Below are 19,664 nucleotides of genomic sequence, written 5' to 3'. Positions count from 1 at the left end.
ATGTGACGCGCATCTACGCGACAATGAGACCATAAATTGCGAAATAGGGTGTGGACCATTGGCATACGTTGATTTGAGGACTCCGCCTGGAAAGACAATCTGAGATGTGTGTACTTATCATATCAATTGATCATCGCATTGAAAGATTCGTTTGTGTTCGAATAGATTGCCGTATTTCTCTTCGTGTACTTTCTTATGCTATAGTTTATCGTTATTGCTTTAGCAGATGTGTGCGACAGATTGAAATGAGAGAAGAGATAATGCGAGCAACTTAAAATAAAATCGTGCGGTGGATGCATGAATGTTAATAATAGTGTACGTATAAAAGATTGTTGTCATTGTTAGTCATTGTTGTCACTGTTACCGTCAATACGCAGCTATTAGTGCTGCAGATAATATAGTTTTTTGTTATATTTATATTGTTTGATAACTATCATTGCTGTAAATATTTTTGATAATTGGTAATTATTATACTGATATACGGCCATGATAATTGTGCCATAATATCATTATAATATCAGATATTAATTGAATAGAATTCTCAATCCTAATAATGCTCATGATTATCCGCTAGTTATTTATTTTATTGTTAAAAGTACTGGCTATTTTCTTTTTTACTAATACAAAGAATATACAAATATGAACATATTTATTGACTCAAACAATTTTAAGAACTGTTAGACCAAGGTCTATTCATGAATTAATCAAACCGGTACAAAATGCAGTTAACAAATAAACAATCACAAGCAAATAATTTAATTTACGAATCAAGGATACCGTTTTATCTGGACATTCACTTACATTCGACATCATGAAAATTGTACATTGGTCGAAAAAATCAGGCATTAAAGACAAGTTTTCAATACAGGACTTTCTTGCCTACAAATATTACTCACTGCGCTATAAAAAGTCAACGCTACGTTTCGTTTCTTACACCACCTACTGGGATAGCGAAACTTTTAGGAAGTTCACCGGCCTCTAGCTTAGCGCGTTGCACACGACAGACTAACAAAATAAATAATTCGTTAAAATCTTTCGAATACTATTATAGCAATTTCGTAAGGATAGAACAAGTTTCAGACAAAATATAAATCAATGCAGGCGTTTCACATATTTACGTGAAACATTTTCAACATTATAATTGTGAGATGAACGTGAGAATGATAAAACGAAACAGATAAAAAGCTTGCACTGAAAACATGAAACTATGTGAAAGATATGCATGCTGCAAGGTGAATATAAGGCAAGGTTTGGACCTAGAAGAATTTATAGTTGAGAAGTTGTCATTGTCTTGAAAATTCATCGTTTTTTATTCGAAAATAATTAGTGTTTTCATGTTTTTTCTAAACTAATACTATTAACAATCATTTTCTTTAGTAAATTAAATAAAGCGAAACTGCACAAAAGCATGAATCAAAGTTTACATCTGCTCTGCTGCTTATCAATGTTAAATAAGCTATATATAAGCAATAATGGGAAATAATCGCGACTTAAATAGACTCATACCAAATTAAATGCCTATGCACTTTAATCTTTGGTCCTGTACTTGGCTGAAAATTGGAAACAGATTATATTTTACACTTGTCGATGAAGTTTCTAGGTACAACATCTTCCTAGTGCGAGAAATGAAATGGAACTTTCAAAATGGCTAGATGAAAGGGGTTATTAGAGTGCATAGATTGTTAGAGATATGAAGAAATGTTGATTGCAAATGGGTACACTCATAATTACCTCTATATCACTAGCTAGAAAAATAATAAATGAATTTAGCAGGATGAATGGATGAATGATGATGTGCTAATAAAGCGCTATGAAAGACTACGAAGCAGATTCGGAAGAGTTAGAAGCATTTCGTCATATAATCTCCATGGTCCCCCATACAATTGCTCCCATCTAAACGAAAAATTAACAGTATGAATATCACTGCAGCATGAACGACAGGAAAAAATCGTCTCTATTTAGAATGTGAGAATAATTGTTTGAATAATATAAAAAGTACGATTCCAATGTGGCACATATCCCTCGACAAATAAATCATCTGGAAAAACTTTTTTCATTATAAATGAATATTTGAGACATGTGAACTGATATTTTAATTATAATATACCTGAAAAAAGATTAATTGTTCGATCTAATGAATAATTGATATCTCTGATACAACTACAAAGTTATATCAAGAATGAGACATTAACACTTATGATTTATTTGATGAATATCACTTAAGACTTAAATGATAAATGATCATTTTATATTAAAGAACAGATTCTGTATACAAAAATATATAGAAAAAGGAATAAAGTTATTTCTTATTTAAGCTCAATATAAAATTTTTCATAGAACCTTCATAAAAAATTATTTTGATATGTCCAAAATTAAAACTTCCACGAAGGAAATATTTTTTATAAATATATTATTTCTACTTACTCCTATCAATGTTGCGTTGTAAATGTGCGGCCACGCGATGTCTAGCATCGTTAAACTCCAAGTGAAGACCAAGTCGGAGCAATGTCGGATTTTGTTCCACCAATTGTGTAATTTCCATCTCAATTTTATTTCCCAGCACCTGTGACCTCTACATATTAAATGCAAAAACAAAATATATTAATCATCACGAAAATTTTATTATATTTGGTAGATAAATTAATAGATGTAAAAATATAAAATTTTTACTGTATCTTACCTGATTCGAACATCGAAATTCTTCTATTGACTTTGTTTTAAGGAGTGCCCTGATGAGCCTCACTATCACAGCTGGGCTTATAAAGTTTGTTTCCACACTAAAAAGTTATAGGTTTAACATATTATATCTAATAAAGATTATTTTTACAATACAAAGTAGATAAAATGCATTATACTAACTTGAGTACTCTGAGCGTAGAATTTTTCTCTAAGGCATCTGCCAACCTTTGTGCAGTCTTATCAGTGAGTCCCACATTTGTTAAACTTAAGGATTCGAGATGTGTATTTATCTCCAGTCCTTCAAATAGTTGGATAAACTTTTCATCAGATATATTCTGGAAAATAATAATGTTACATATAATAACGTTATGTAATCATAAATACCAAACGTTCTGTGAGTGTACAATCAGTAATAGGTTTCATATACCTACTTTAATGTTATTCCAATTTAAATCAATTAGCGAAGTATCATCTTCTCGCACTTGTTTAATAGTAGCGTCAACGTCTGTATCATTAGGTGGCTCCATTGGATAAGGTTTTGGTTGACTAGCTTTCGTTACACCATCCCAACCCAAACCAACAGGTTGGCCAGAATTTAATAGGGAAGCATGATACTGATCTTGATTCATCATGGAATGAAATCCAAGAATAGCTACACGCAAAAAATTAATATTAAATGTCAAAATAAATCTACCATTACTAAAAATTATATTATTCTATCCTAGAAAATTATATTCACCAGCAAGATCAATAATTTCTTCTTGAGTAGCATTAGACAATGCTTGCTCATATTCCTCTCCAAGATCAATAGCAATTTGCTCATCTGCTTCTTTTTCTTTTGCAGTTTCTTGAGGAGGAGGAACCCACTAAAAGTATACAACGAAAACATATATATCAATATTTTTCATTTCAAATGTATTAAAAACAAAATATTTGATTTAAAACAATACCTTTTTCCCTCTTATTACACCAGGTACATAAGGTTTTAATTCTGGTCTATCTGGTGTCTCTAAAGCTTGTTTGTTGATGTGTTCAATAAGTTTCTTGCGATTTAGCGGTCCTGTAGGACTCTTGTCACATTCATAGCTGCAACGTTGCGATGGTGGCATAAAGCTATCCTATAAGAATAAAGAGTGTATGAAATATATTTATATCAGCTATTATAAATTAAACATGGCAACGACAATTCTAATTCTCTTACATCAGGATCCACCTCCTTTGCTAATATATTAATTTCTTCTGGAGTGAGTTGTGCCAACAAATCGTCCACATCCACATCATCGTATTCACTCAAATCCTTGCCATACAGCTTTGCTGCAGTTGTCATAGTGGTAGTTTTGGTTGATGAAGAAGTCTGGAAAGTTTCCCATGGTTCTTGGTCAACTACAGAGTGCCTCCGTGACATTTTATTAGCAGAGTTATTAATATAATTATCTAATGCTATATAAAACTGCTATAATACTATTAAAGTATGTTAATATTCTAACACATCCGCATTATAACAGAACACAGAGTATGAATTCTTAAATACTGATTACTAAATACATGAAAAAATTGATGAAAATTTTTCTGATAATTTTCGTAATATTTTATTAACAAATAGTTTCACTCTCCTTAAATTTGCATAAATAGACACACGTAAAGTTCAATGAATGATTGAAACAACCAAATGATAAAAACAATGGCCTTCGACGGATGACCAGAAAATCGAAGCCGAAACGACGAATTATATTTTTCCGTATACAATATCAGCGACAGGGTATTTCGTCACGGAACACGTTCATCACTACGCCTAAGAGTACACGCAGGCAATGTTCCTGATCGAACGATCAGCAAATCGACAAGTTGCATTTAAATTCGGCAACTGTCCAATCCGGCTGATGCCCTTTGCCCCAGATAATTCGGGATCGATTTTCATTGACAACTCATCTGCCAAATCGACAACCCACGCTAAACGACGATTCGTGACCGTCTCTCAAATATTAACATCTAAACAAGAATGAAACTTACTACTGACAAATCGTTCACAATAATGAACCACAATGATACGGTCCTTCAATGCGAAATTAGGTGAACCGCTCGCAATCAAATACCTCACCCACTTCTCACGACAAACACACACTTCACTGACCAGTTCACCGATTGCGGCTGATTGCGGCAGCGCCCTTTGACGCTTATACCATATTTGAACAAAGAACCAGCGAAATGAATTATCACTCCGTAGTATATTTCATAATTATTCGAAGAAATCTCAAAATATTTACTCAATATGGAATAGCTTTTCAAAACGCAAGAAATATTTATTTAATTTTCCTAATTGTTTATAATAATGAGAAAGTTTTCATTCAATTATCGCCTTAAGCCGTTTGACAACCGGACGGAGTATTAGTTTGAATGAAGTATACAAGATGCTAACCCATGGAGAAAGTTTCTGCGCGTCTAGCGTCGCGCAGGTATTGACGTTGATGTAGCACCCGTGGCGGTTGTTTTAAAACACCTCCATATACGTATAAGATTCGCAAATTGAGAGAGGTTGAACAACCATTTACCATTTTCGCTCTTGGATTGAATCATTCAATACCGTTAAAAGTAGCTGACGATTCAAGATCTTTTAGCATAAAAGAGTTTGTCTTTCACATAAAATAGCTGAATTATACAATATTAAAGTACTATATACAGTATTACGCGACAATCCACGTTGAAGAAATTATTCATTCTAACGACTAACATCATTCTACATTTACATGATACCATAATTTGTGACCTTATGATCCACTAAATTAGCCATCCAACGAAAATGATCTAACTAATAAGGTGATAAATAACCGACGAGAGCGGTTTGACACATGATACACATATAGCTGCAGTTTTCGTGCGGAGTATGTACAATATGTAATCGAAAAGAATTTGATGAAACACGTGGACCCTCCACTGGTCCGTGTCAAGATGATTAACGCGATAAATCAATTCTACCCAAGGTCGCGCAAAGACCGGTAATCGGTGTGTATGCTAAGAGTGGGGAAATTGTGCATGCTAGGTGGGAGCGTGTTGCGTAGGCCCGTGGTTCGCGGTCGGAAAAGACAGAGCGGCCATCTCTGTCGTTCTTCGGCCGTGCAGTTTTGATTAGAGAGCGTCTATCGCGCGTTGTAGCGCTCGTAGCGGCGACAGCCTCAAAAATAGCTGAGGCCTCCTCGCAGGCTGGCAAACTCCCAACGGTCTATACTTGGACATCCCCGCGCCATGATTATTTATAGTGAGCGCGAGCGCGGCCACTGGCCTTCCCGCGAACTAACTAGCCGCCTCCAAAGACGATCCGCCGCCCGTGACCTAGGCCCGCATTAATAACGATTACACCCCTGCGCTCAGGAATACGGCAACTTAATATCTGCTGCTACCACGAATACGTTTTTGTCGTTTGATCGTACAATTGCTATTATTATTTTTATTATTGTTATTGTTATTAACAGGCGAGTCAAATAGTCCATTTTTCGCATCAAATTAGCGTCATATTACGTCAAATTGTACAAAAGAAAGGAAGAGAAAAAAGAATGCAACAAGAAAACCGATTAATGTAATATAATACAAAATAATGCGGAGGCACAGGGGCGTATAACTGAATATAATTTATAAAAAAAGTACAAGTCGGACATTAATCTCTAGTTATGATGAACTGTAAGTGAGATTGATATGACTGAGACGAAGTGGGCTATTATGTGACCATTAATTAAATTATATATAAACCATACTAATGTATATACGAAAATCATTTTATTTTAACGTCATTTGATGACTAAAGACGAGTATTTTAATACGCAGATCATATTCAACAACATGATAAGTTATGTCTTTTTCTTTTGTTGAATTTTTAAAAGGTTTTAAACCTAGTGTACCTTAAACTTAATGCGAATAACAACGTTGTTCAAGCAATAATTTATTTATGTTTTCAAAATATCGTTAATAATATATTGGATGATGTATCAGAATTTAAGAATTGATACGTATTGTACGAAGTATAAAATTAAAATACATGTTTTTTCAAACGAATAAAATACGATGTTCATTTAGAATTTTTATCTATTAGATAAAAATTGCAGATTTCTAATATTCAGATTCATCAATGTCTTCGCTTCATCACCAACTCCCTATTTTCTCATACGCAATCCTAGAGTTACGTAATTTCCGAAGAGGATGCAACCGAATATTAAATTATTAGCACACTCTTTCCATGACTATGATGTAACAGAATGTATTCCATTGAACCTGCATACTTTCCTCTTTCAATGCAAATATTATTCGTCACTGCACTGATGAATAACCGGAAGACAATACCGGGAGGAAGATCAATTATAGTGCCGTGCATATCGACGATCAGATCTAGAATGAAACTTTCAGTGTTCCAAATAACGCGCGCGTGTGCTCTCACTGGCCGCGAGAAATCTGCCCGCTAATTAATTTGTACGGTTTCTTGGCAGGTTTATTTCTGTATAGCCGAATGAAAACCGCTCCTGCTTACTTTCACGGTCACAAAAAAAGGCGAATCGTTTTCTATCCGGGCGGATCACACGCCGACAATAATTTTACGCCACATAACAGGCTCGCGTTGGAAAAAAGCTTCGTGTGAAAGCTCCTCGAAGAAAGAAAGTGAAAGGAAAAGGAAGCAAAAAAGAAGAAAACAAAACGCAACATCGACGGACTATTTGGTTCTCGCGAATACAGCATGCGTGAAAAATTGATCAGAATCGCGCGAAATTTGGATGCCACGGATGTCACTGTTTCTAATAATAACGGAAACAAAGCGAGCTGCTTGACGCTCGTCCAGAAAACTACACAAGCTCACCAAAATTATTCGAACACTTTATGAATACACCTTTTATGAATATTACGCTATGTGTGTTACGCGAAACATTTTTCGAAATTTCATCAGTACTATTTTATTTATTATTATTTATGGGATTCGACTATTATAATTGTATTGGAGAAGTTTGTTACAGAAATATAAGTCGATACATTTTTCAGTTTTTGATTTCTGCAATTTTTGTTTGAATCAATAATGTAAATAGAATATGCCGAAACGTAGTTTGAACCTTCCTCATTACATATCGTAAATTAAACTTTCAGAAAAATATATGCGAAATAAGTTATAAAATGATTATTTGATGAATCTCCTGTGGTGGAGCATTTTGATACGATTAATTTTATTGTTATTCTTAAGAACCATTTTTATTGCTCGAAATATACTCGCGTTGTTGTTTAAATTAATAAATAAATTAATAAACTAATCATTGATAATATAATATACATAAATAAAATAAGTATAAATATCTTTACTTAAAAATAACATAAGGAGATAATTACTTTCTAAATCCAAGTAGTAATTAATACATACATAATTGGGAATGTCTTTACCACATTCCACACATAGTATGCATTGAATAAATTATTCACTTTCCTCAGATTTTTAACATGGTTCAGTTAAACATGTTAAACATATGGCATCTTCAATTTCCGATTTTGATTCATTTTCATCAGGTGTAGGCTTATTATTAAGTCTTTCTAACTGACTTTTTTATTTATACTTTTCTTACCGCTACTTGCGGCTTTAATTTCTTCATCATTGTTATTTCTCATTAAAGAGTTACACAATTCCTTCCGTGCTCCTTCTTATTTTATTAGTTTTCCATTATCCTTTCCCCTTGCTTCATTTTTCAGCCGTTTTTTCACTGACGAGTCAGCAAGGATTATTGAGGCCATTCTTTTCTTGCCTCTTGAATTTCTTTTTCTTTTACCAGCTTTAGGATATTTAGAATTTTTCCTGGATTATTGCTTATCCAATTATCCATTGCAGCTATTATTTATCTAGTGGCTGCAGCTACTGAATTACGCTATTATCGTTACAACAATTAAGAACAATTATAAATAGATGAGATTCATGATTATCCAGAACGAATAAACAAAGTTTTGATATTGACGATTTTACGTGGTTATGAAAATTGATGCACTGTATCAGCCTTCTTCAAAGGAGACGTATCAGTGTATCCTTCTGGTAATTATATAAAAACATCTCCATAAAAAAATATAAATCACATAACCCAACGTAATTACGTTATTTTCAAACGACTTAATGTCAAATTATGTAATATAAAGTTCTGTATAGTATCTCCAGATAGATTGAAAAGGCAACACGAATATTTACTTTATTTCTCTAGAAACGGAAGCTATTGAATAGCGACTACCAACGCCTACGTATACGGATGTACACCGCAGTGTGTAGAGTACTTGGCTAATAAACTTCAGATACCCAGCCATAATATGTACATATAGCGTGCTGATAATTTCACTACATCAACTTGCACCGGTTTTCCTTACTTAAATGCTCAATTATCCATTATATTAATATATTTCAATATCTCTTCCATGGGTCAATATGTAATACTCATTATACGCTTAAGATGGCTATTCATGCTGTATAGTAATTTTTTACCAAATATACAGTAAATATCTTACAATTTTTATATAGCCATTTTTATATACCTAAATTTTACAAATATAACCATGACAATCGTGTCTCTCTACAGTGCTAATAAAAATTCAAATGTTTTATACATGACACACAGTATAGAAATAAAAGTTCGTTCAAATATTTGCATCAGTCGATATATCGCGACGTTCCTTGCGAACGTTTTATTCGACGCGACAGAAATTCCTTGTGTCTAATTCGTTTGGGAAACTTGCGTCGTTTGGGTCCGGACCGTCGGCGATGAAAGTAAACGCGAACTAGTTCGCAAGAAATATATACGTTTATGAGTTATTCGGTCGCCCCCATAAATCTGCCTGAAATTCTTAAAACTGTAAAGTTTTAACGATTCAATAACGCGGGTTATGGTAATGGTAAAATGATATCGACAAGCATCTGGGAAGAACCTTAGATATGAAGTTCGTATTCTGAAGAATAGGATCTTTTCTTAAACACATTATATTGATATTAATAGTATAATTAGTAGAAGTATACAAAAAGTTTCAAGATTTTCTTGAAAGTTAGTCAATACGTTCTGCGAGAAGAAATAAAAGAAACATTTTACGAGAACATAAATTGCTTAAAACTTTAGTAAAAGACTGTAATGAATGAAGGGGCTGATAGCGGCCTTAATATGAGGCAATACAGGAAGTTTGTGAAGTTATAAATTTAACTGTTCATTCATGTTAACTTTAAATTAGCAGCAGGAGGATATATTTTTATCTTGAGTGTTGATAGCAAGTGATTATGTCGATCATTCAGCTATTTTTACCTTGTTTAATTCTAAATACAAGCAAGTTTATTTTATATATTCATCATGCTTTTTTCATAAAGTTTTAAAGAATTCATTTTTATATAAAAATCTTTGTTTCTGTTTTTAGCATTCCTCAAATACAGGCTATACGATCCTAATTTCTAAAAATTATTGAAATAGATTCGGAACATCTACATATTGATCCAACTTTCACTGTTCCTATATCAGAAATGTCTATATTGAATTTATTAACATTGAATTAAAGCAATTTTAAATATCTGTCAAACTAACTATAATCTTCCAAATTCATTTAATCAAAATAACAAAAAATCAAATTTCTGCAACCCAAGCGCAAGATTCTCTTTCACGTTTATTACAAACATATATCAAATTGACGCAAACTACCTCAGTTTGTTAACAACTATCTTATCTAAACTAGTATTGCTCAAGTCTACCACGAAATATATAAAATTCATATCAGCATTTCTCTGAGGCATAGCCCTTTCACCAACACTTTCGCCCAAAGCTCATTAACCGTGAGTGGACTGGAAACCGCGCCAACAACTTTGCGTCACAACAAAAGACTTCGTTTCAACCTAACTGGCTGTCGTCAGTTTCGAAACTTCCGCTCGCTCTCTACAGGTTACATTTCCCACAAAGTTTCGCGGTGTCTCGAAATTAGGTCGATTTAGGTATCGGTAATGGCCATAGAAGAAGGTCACAATCGGGACGATATACGTATCCTGTGCGTTGATAGCCTACGCTAATAGGTAGTGCACGCAATTAGCGGTCTATGTTTCCTCAAAAGAGCGCCTAACGAGTCTACAAAACTAATTTCTCAGCGGAACGAAGCGGGATTCATGACACAGTCCATAGAGGAATTTGAAAAGAAACAGCGACTGGTTTCCGAGAAACGCGTTTAATACACTTTAGACCAGTTACCATCAATTAACGTGACACGAAACGTAAATCATCTACTGTGTTAATTGACGCGGAAAGGAAAATTTTGCTGCTACATAGAGAATATATACTTTCATAAAGATGAGATGAAAAGATTTAATTTTATTCCTTACGATGAATTCACTTTTTATCTTCTGTTTAAGTTTGAATGAAATTCGTAACGTATCGTGTGTGATTTTTAATTTTACTTGCACCAGATCATTGCATAGTATCGTAATAAATAGTGTTGTATTTTACCATATTTAGCTCTGATCTCATCTTTATTCCATAAGAAATGTTGTCTGTTAAATCTATTAATTATTCGTGGAGATTAGAGTTAAGTACCTTAATTTTCTTCAGGCAGCTTTCTGAGTGAGGAATCAATGCTTTTATACAGCCGTGGAGGTTGAATTTTATTAAAGGATTATCGCGGAGAATACAAGTACAAGATCATAGAAAAGACCAGTTATTAAGTCTGCAGAATGCTCCATTAGTTTCCTTCTTTGTAGAGGACAATCTCGTGAGAGGATCTTAAATGGTATAACTATTCTTCCAGCTTATTATGTACACTTTGAATTATGAAATGTTGGCTATGAAGTAAGCGTAATTCTTTACGAAACTAAATATTTCGTTAATAAACCTTCAATACTGTAGAGATTTATGAACGAAATGTACTTATGGTACTTTAAATCTTTAAAAATATCAAATAAATTCCAATTAATAATAATCTTGATACCACTGAAATTATTATTACAAATAATAGCTGATGAAGTAAAAGAACTTAGTCGCTAAAAGGAAACATAAATGAATGAAATACAACAACGAAAAGCCAATTTCAATTTTTATGAAACTCTCATTCGATAATATCCTATAAAACTTAAATATTACTTTCTCGTAAAAAATATTCTGAAATCTGATCTTATTCAAATATTATACTACAGAAAGTACACGTTGAAAATATTATAGAAACAAAATATTAAAAAGTCGTTTTTATATAACTTACCTATGTTAGCAGCGAAATATGAAAAAATATATAGGCAAGCGACTATAAGGATTAACAATTTGTTTCATGAATACAACTTTCAGCGTATTTTGAAGACTGAACACGAAGCAAGTGTCGCTAAAGTAACATTCAATTAACAAAACTTATCGACAAGTTCCGATAAACCGAGCAACAGGAGTGGAAGCGAAGACCTTCTATGGTCAATCGAGGAATTGCGAAACTTAGACTCTCGAGGACTTCGAAGTTAATCGATAAGGTACAGTAATCTCTCCGCCGTCAACGATTTGGGATATTTAAACTTCTAGATAATATTGCACAATGATCTCGTGTATTACTCGCGTGTGTTATTGAGGATCAATGATATCCATAGTGGCGTCTACAAGGCATGATTATTCGCCACCCACGCGCAATCAAGTATTCTGCAAGTCAATCGATTACATTGAAATGGAATAACTGTTTATCTAATGAAAAAAAATGTATATTTCCTTGTACTATGAATTTAATTTAATGGTAAAAGTATGTAGGTTAGTTATGGGAATATACGTTGATGTTATCAACGATCGTTTATTATGAGAAAATAGTTGAAAAATATTATGTCTTATCCAAAATGTGTATGATGATTTTTACCATTTGATATATCGTCTGTTGTTATCGTAGTATATTTCACAAGTATATTCAGTGTATAGTAATTTTTTGTACTTGGAAACTAATTTAACAACAAATTACTAAATCTTCTACGTATAAGACAGAAAGCCCATTATCTTGTGTCTTTATATAATTGTAATTAGGCTGATCTAACAGTGATATTAATATTCAAGCAACAATAATCCCTTATTCTCTGGAAGAGAGAATCGTCTATGAGTTTCACAACGTACGTACGTTCGTCATAGTTTCTCCGAGTATTGCGTAGCATGCGACCGGATTGACTCGAATTTCCATGCGTAGAAATCGGAAACTCGAATCCTTTCGTGTCTTTCTCCTACAACGGAGCAACTGCCAGCTGTTCGCGCTAACATTCGCAATTAAAATCGATATGGACACAGGTAACACATTCGCGACAGCGGGAAAAGTTGACCGAAGGAAACGAGATGTGACCAAATATAGAGACAAGTTCGTCGAGTCTTCCTGTTGCTTGTGTAACATCGAGTTTTGAAATGTGTTTACTGTAGGTTTTATAAGAGTACGTCACTCTTAGTTTCTTTGGTACTTTATTTTATAGACATGAAGGAAATTATATTTTTCAACGAGTTGAATCGGATATTTTAAAGCATTTTGAAGTTTTTATTACTTTGTTTCGGAAAACAAGCTGCAATATTCTTAAATTTTAATCGCGTTTACTTTAACAGAGGTCATTTCTAAAATCTTAAATATCATCTTTAAACCCGAATCTACGAATTTGACGAAGTTGATAAAATGGAAAGAAGTTTCAGGAAACGACATTAACCGTATCCTGCGAATATTAAAATTTACCTTAAAATTAAATCTGCATTACATCTTACAATTTATTTTGAATTGAACCTGTATAAGTGATTATGTTCCTCAATATTTAATGATAGTTTCTTAACATTTAAGGATATATTCTAATTTTTGTAAATGTTATTAATAACTCGGAGAATAATTTTCCACGAAGGAATGTAACGATGACGAGATTTCTCTTTGTACATCTTTATTTTCAACGATAAATATGTATTTGTCAAAATATGTACATATGTACATCTAATCGAATCGATATCTTGTACCAGACAAGTATTGAATTCTGCTTATCGACGTTTACCGCCTATTTGATGAAAGTAAAAAGAATCTAATCTGTAATTTACTTTCTCATGTTGCAAAACGATGTTCTTTCAATCTCACCGTAATAGAAGCACTTACACGGCACATGTCTAATAGAACAAGTCGAGTATGTACATCTGTAAGGAATGAATTTAAAATTATACCTGATATATATACGTTCTACCTGATCTGGTATTAACACAGTTAATTGACTAGAAAATATTGCATCGATACTGTGAAATTGAAATAAAATTTTTTCTGTAATTCCAAAATGAAAATCATGGTACCTAATAAGTTAATTTATTCGCAAATATAGTACCAATTGTAGATATGCCAGCATTTCTAGAACATTTTTTATATTTTCTGAAATGGAAAATTTTATATCATTAAGTAAACATCATAAATGTCCGTGAATTTGTTTATCCATTAGTATTCTCTTCTTCTTTTATCTTTTACCAGTGAAAACGAAATCAAACAACAATTCTCGCTCTGGCTGCGTCGCAATTCTACAAAGAGTTAAATACTAAATTTCATTCCTAAAAGAGTCAAAGCTTTTTCTAAATAAAGGATAATACCGCTAAGTGATAAATCATTTGGAAAATTTCCCTAATAAATATCTTATTCGCAAAACAATCCCAAACTCGGTTCTCCGAAGCAAAACAAAAGGAGAAAAGATAAAAGAGGAAAATAGTTTCATTGAAAATGAAAAAGCACGAATTCTAAAGGCGCCAATTTCGAAGCGTCATCGGCCATTCAGAAACACGAGGGTTATGCAACGCGGTGTTCGCACGGATCGACATCGCGCTACCTGTTGTCCCAAGATAGATAGCGGCCTGTACTAAACTGTTGGCCGCTTGGAAATAGCTCATCCTGCAACAGGAACCGTTGTTGCAGCCGTCACGGGTGCGTGGATTTTAATGACCGTTACGTCGCAAACGAAGCTCGAAAATCGTTCCACGCGTTCGAATTTTCATCGAGCATAGGGAATTAATGATACAAGATGCAACGTGACTTTATAATACCGTCGTGTTCTCTCTCTTTTTTTTCAAACCATAGGCGTTTCCTAATTAATTTAACATTGGAAGACTAATTGGCTCATTAGTACAGTCATGCCCTGACCATCTTCTATGCACCCAATTAATTATAACTTGACGTTCTATCGAAAAGAACGTCTCTTTTCAACTGACGACGAGGGTGAGACGTGAAAGTACTGTTGCCGAATTTAACTTGTTTTCTCTGTGTTCTCTTCCTTCTCTTTTTCTTTCTTTCCTTCTTTTTTTTTTTTTTTTTTTTTTTTTAATGCTCCGGTCATTTTCTATGCCTTTAATAATCTAATTGCAACTTGACGTTCCATCGAAGAGAAATGTTCACTTTCTTCTTCAACAGTGACGAGATCTGAATAAATCATGATCTGGTTTATTTTTTTTGTGTCTTTTCTACTTTCCTTCTTCCTGATTTAAGTGGTAGCAAATGAGTTGTAGAAATTTACTCGCTAGTAATATCCATGTATAGATTTATACAGCTGTACTGCAAGATAGAAAGACCTACAAAGCTAGTTCGTTGTGAAATAAACTTGGATTTTTGTTACGAGTTGTATGATCTTTCTGGTTATTACTTTTTGCAGGAAAATGCAGATTTGCGAGAAAATTCTACATCGAAAATGTTTTGAAGTTTCAAATATTCGTAGAAGTTTGTTTAAACGTCGGGCATAATACAAGGGAAAGTTTCTATGTCTTCGCCTGAAATATTTTCACTACGTGAAATATTTTCTACGGTTTCTCTAGCTGTTACTTTTAAGGGGAGAATACGTATATGGCAGAAGACTTTTATATTGAAAGAGTTAGAAGTTTGCAATATTCTTACAAGCTGATTTAAAAGTCAGACGTAACTATAAACCACTATTAAATTTACGACTACCCACGATTTCAATGATCAATCTCGATTTTCTCGATGTACACGTGACTCATTTTGATCGAACAGCCAATAAACATTCAAAGATAAATCACCGAGAAAGATTCACTCGACACAATGATGACAACCATCTTCAGTTTTCTTTAAAGGTATTGCACAATGTGCATTAAGCGTGTAGTTTCACGTTTGTCCGAGTCCCACGATATTACAATTGATATACTGCGTGGAAAATGCGATCGATGCAAATTGTGAGCGTCGATTTCCTGCTAAACAGATCCTAATTGGCAATGGGCCAAAAGAGCTCCGATCGAGCATATTTGGCCCGTATGTACGCAAAAGGTCCCGTAATCGTGAAAGTGTATTGATTCCAGATTCGTGATCTGGGTCATCGTGTCAACTTTTCAATCTACCGACGATCAAGCCAAAAAACGAACGTTCTCTTTCAAATGGGTAGGATCTCGAGCGTTCTTTGAATTCGAGAAACTGGTTCGATTGAATAAGACGTTTAAATCGACGTTGAAAGTCACGCCGGTAAATAGTATACGATGCATCGAAAAATAGAAGGAAACGATGATGTTACAGATATTATTTTTTTAAATGAAACAAATTAAAAAGTTTAATATAATATTATTTTTACTATTTTTCTGTCGATGAATAAATTTATGAGAATCATCTGTTTCTTCAGAATTGGATGTTAGGTATAATCTTAATAAGGAAAATTATAAAAAGTGGCGTTGATCAGTTTGGCTTCTGAAAATAAATTTATCAATAAATGTTCTTATTGATAATTAGTATCAGCTTATGATAGTTATTAGATAAAGAAGTTGAATATTGTGCTGAGTTATAATAAATTTTTATGTGTAACCGATATGAAGATAATTGTGAAAGTTGTTCAAGTTTATTGATGAATTGAGATATCAACACTAACTTATTTTAGAAATTACGATTGTAAGAAAGCAAATGATAAATGTTATACTGACTCGTTTCTCAATGATAGATTTGTTTTTGCTGTTAATTCTCATTAAGCAGTATATGCTCGTACGTTTTCTTTGGTCACGTCTATTAACGTATTTCATGGACAGAAGTGAGTTAAATACTTAAATCGAAAGTTCAGCCGATTAGAGCAGCAAGAAAAATAGTTGGAGATTATCTTCACTTTTTAGCAAAGTAACTTTAAGAGAATAATCGTCAACTATTCGTCATAGCTATACTTCGTTAGACATCATTTTTTTTGTGATAAAAGATGTCTATGTATTACTTTCAAATATGTTAATATTAATAAAATTTTTGATAAACTTCGAGATAAATTAGTAAAAATAAACATCGAATAGGGATTATAGTTTTTTTACTTTTATCGATGGTGATCGTTAACCTGCAATAATCTTTGGTAAACATCAACTTTAAACAAGGATTTTAGATAATGATATTTGACAAATATCACTTCTTGAGAGAAAACAATAACTAAGTAATAATAACTCGCCATATAAGCTCTGAAGTATTATTGCTGTTTACTCGATCTCAGCAACAGACTTACGCATTCATATTATGACACATTATATAAGATATTGACTTTGTCTACCTTGTACAATATATTTATACCCGCATAGACAAAGTTATGCGACGTATTGTGTAAAACTATAAATAGTTACATACTACGTTACAAAGCATACCTAATAGGTAAAATAAATAAGCACTTACATGCTATTCATTCCTTTTTTTTTCCTGATCTTTTTCGCGGAGTGACGTTATTTGTAAAAAGAGTTAGATAAAAATTTATTATTCAATGTTCGATACAGGTCCCTTTTCTCCCTACTCTTGACTACAATTACATGTACAACCACCGAAAGCGTCGTGAAAAATTCTTCTTCTAAAATACCATTTTATAGCGGATGTTGTTGCATTTACGAGAAGATCAAAGTTGCAAAAATATATAAAATACCCAAGGCATAATATTCGTTATGATATTTAATAAATAAATGAAATCTGTGCGTAGGTAAGTTTCATTTTACTCGCGTTCATGAAGCTACAAATTTGCATAAACATCCTTAGTCCGCTCATCACCATCGCTTCTAAGAAGAATTCTTTACCCACGACCAATTCGAAGTCGGTTGCCGTAGGTCAGCGATGCTCGACGCGATCTTCCGGTACTCGTACGTGACTTACAAATATAGCGTCAGGGTGTGTTCGCTTTTATCGGTGATCATGGATCGCTACGTGGTGCGTATCGAGCCATAGAACGCGGAGAACGCCCGTTTCGGTAATAATAACACGCGCTGACCGACCTAGCCTGTCCACAGTCCAAATTAAATCAACGAAATCACCGGTACTCGGACAGGAAGCCAGTCATTTCATAGATCGAGGCATTTGGACAATTAATCAACGCGAAAATTCCGTAGTGCGACCGCCTGTTATGTCTCATCGATCGCTACAATAACTACCGTGCGAAATCACCGAGTCGATCAAACATTGGTCGGTCGTTAATTAACTGCACTTTTCTTCCACGACTATTCAACACAATGGTGTCGAGCAATTATCGCAACGCGCTCTGCAACATAACGTTATTTTATCTAGGCGATCGATTAGTGATAGAAATGAGAGCAGAGAATAACAGAACAATGGTTATGAGATTTGTGGATGAATTTGTTGCGAATCGTTCTCAGAGCGATTTTGTGGATAAGAATTTCGTTTGAATCGTTTTCACAAGATTTTTGAAGTTTTTAGAATTATTGAACAATAAAAAGATAGGGATTGATTTAATGTGATACTTTTAATTTCAGATACTTATTTTGGAAATATTTTTGTATCTTTTTTTTTTTAGAAAATATTTGTTAGCGAGTTATGCGAAAATAATATATGTAACTAATTGCGAAGGGTCTGTTGGTAGTATTGTTTTTCATTTGCAGAGTTAGTAGTTTCGAAATAATAGAATGGTAACTGGTTGCCTGCTACGCTGTTAATTTGAATGTTTAGTGATTCGGAAAATATTTTAGTAATTATTCATGAGATGTTTAGCAATGAGAAAGTGGAAAATGAAAGAATAACCATAGTTCTTGCTTCCAGCGTTTCTAAATAACTTGTAAGTTTAATAATTTTTTATGAAAAAAATATATATATAAATTCTGACGGAATGCCGTGGGATGATTGGAGGGTTAAAAAGGAATATACACTCAGGTGTACATATATATATATATATATATATATATATATAACAAAGTAATAAGAGTAATATAGCAGAAAAAAGCAAAAGTAACGTGAATGCTCGTTTACTATGCCCCTAATTTGAATGCACTATTATTTGTAGAATGTGTTAACAATTTAAAGAAAAGAATTATTAATGAAAATTGAAGAATGAAAGAATCGTATTTGGTTAATTTTTGGTATATTGCTAATTCGAATGAAAATAAATATTTCAATATAAATGTTATATGTACAATAAAGCAAATTAATCGGTACGTGTATAATGCAATTATAAATATAATGGAATCTGCGTTATTTGCAATCTGTTATTTAAATGTTCCTATATATATTCCATTAAAGTTCCTAATCTATAACATAACAGTTTGTTTGCTTCAATTAACGTTTTCCTATTATTTATACAAATAATGGATATTCTATTACGAAGAGCCACGACAAAATTTTCACACAAGCATGTGATGAATTTTCGTGAATTGTCGTCCCGATGTAGATACCTCGCAATAGAACAGGTGAATATTCTGATAATGGAATAACGAATATTCCGAAATTGATCAATGTGATACTGATTAGCGATAAAGTAATCAATCCACGATGATACTTCGGAGAGAATAGTATTCGAAACAATTAAATGTCCACGTTTAATATTTCACATATTTTATCCCTGCTTTCATTCAATTTATCGATCTTCCCCCATGTTTGAAGTATTAATTATATTTTGATCGTTCAGATATAATATAAGCAACTTGAAAATAATGTATCAATGGCAAAGAGAAGAAAGTCTCTTTCAAAACGTAGAAACGTTTTAACAAAAATTAGCACACAGTCGCGTATTTATTATTCCACTAATATAGCCCTGTTAAATGCGACGTAACAGCACAAAGTATCAAAGCTAAGAT

General features: G+C 33.2%; 1 protein-coding gene across 14 annotated transcripts in view; it reads right to left on the bottom strand.

The window, feature by feature from the left end:
* The window catches only part of LOC117204947 (tropomodulin), a 115,760-nt gene that overhangs the window by 28,437 nt on the left and 67,659 nt on the right, over window positions 1-19,664 (bottom strand). For 7 of the 14 annotated variants that reach the window (XR_004487160.1, XM_033442879.1, XM_033442885.1 and 4 more), the window contains 8 exons: window positions 3,881-4,033; window positions 3,630-3,797; window positions 3,419-3,545; window positions 3,111-3,331; window positions 2,860-3,014; window positions 2,681-2,777; window positions 2,425-2,572; window positions 897-1,005 (listed from right to left, as the gene is read on the bottom strand). Coding sequence is in view for 12 of the 14 variants with exons in the window: in XM_033442879.1 (XP_033298770.1) it covers window positions 917-1,005; window positions 2,425-2,572; window positions 2,681-2,777; window positions 2,860-3,014; window positions 3,111-3,331; window positions 3,419-3,545; window positions 3,630-3,797; window positions 3,881-4,033 (1,158 nt within the window). In the remaining 2 variants the exon portion in view is untranslated. Of the gene's footprint in view, window positions 1-896; window positions 1,006-2,424; window positions 2,573-2,680; window positions 2,778-2,859; window positions 3,015-3,110; window positions 3,332-3,418; window positions 3,546-3,629; window positions 3,798-3,880; window positions 4,034-4,689; window positions 5,020-19,664 lie in introns of those variants that run through there. The other 7 variants (XR_004487161.1, XM_033442881.1, XM_033442880.1 and 4 more) reach the window with 2 other exon arrangements.

This window comes from Bombus bifarius, unplaced genomic scaffold (assembly GCF_011952205.1).
Source record: "Bombus bifarius isolate JDL3187 unplaced genomic scaffold, Bbif_JDL3187 scf7180000007984, whole genome shotgun sequence".
NCBI classification, from domain to species: domain Eukaryota; kingdom Metazoa; phylum Arthropoda; class Insecta; order Hymenoptera; family Apidae; genus Bombus; species Bombus bifarius.
This window is presented reverse-complemented; position numbering and strand designations above follow the sequence as displayed.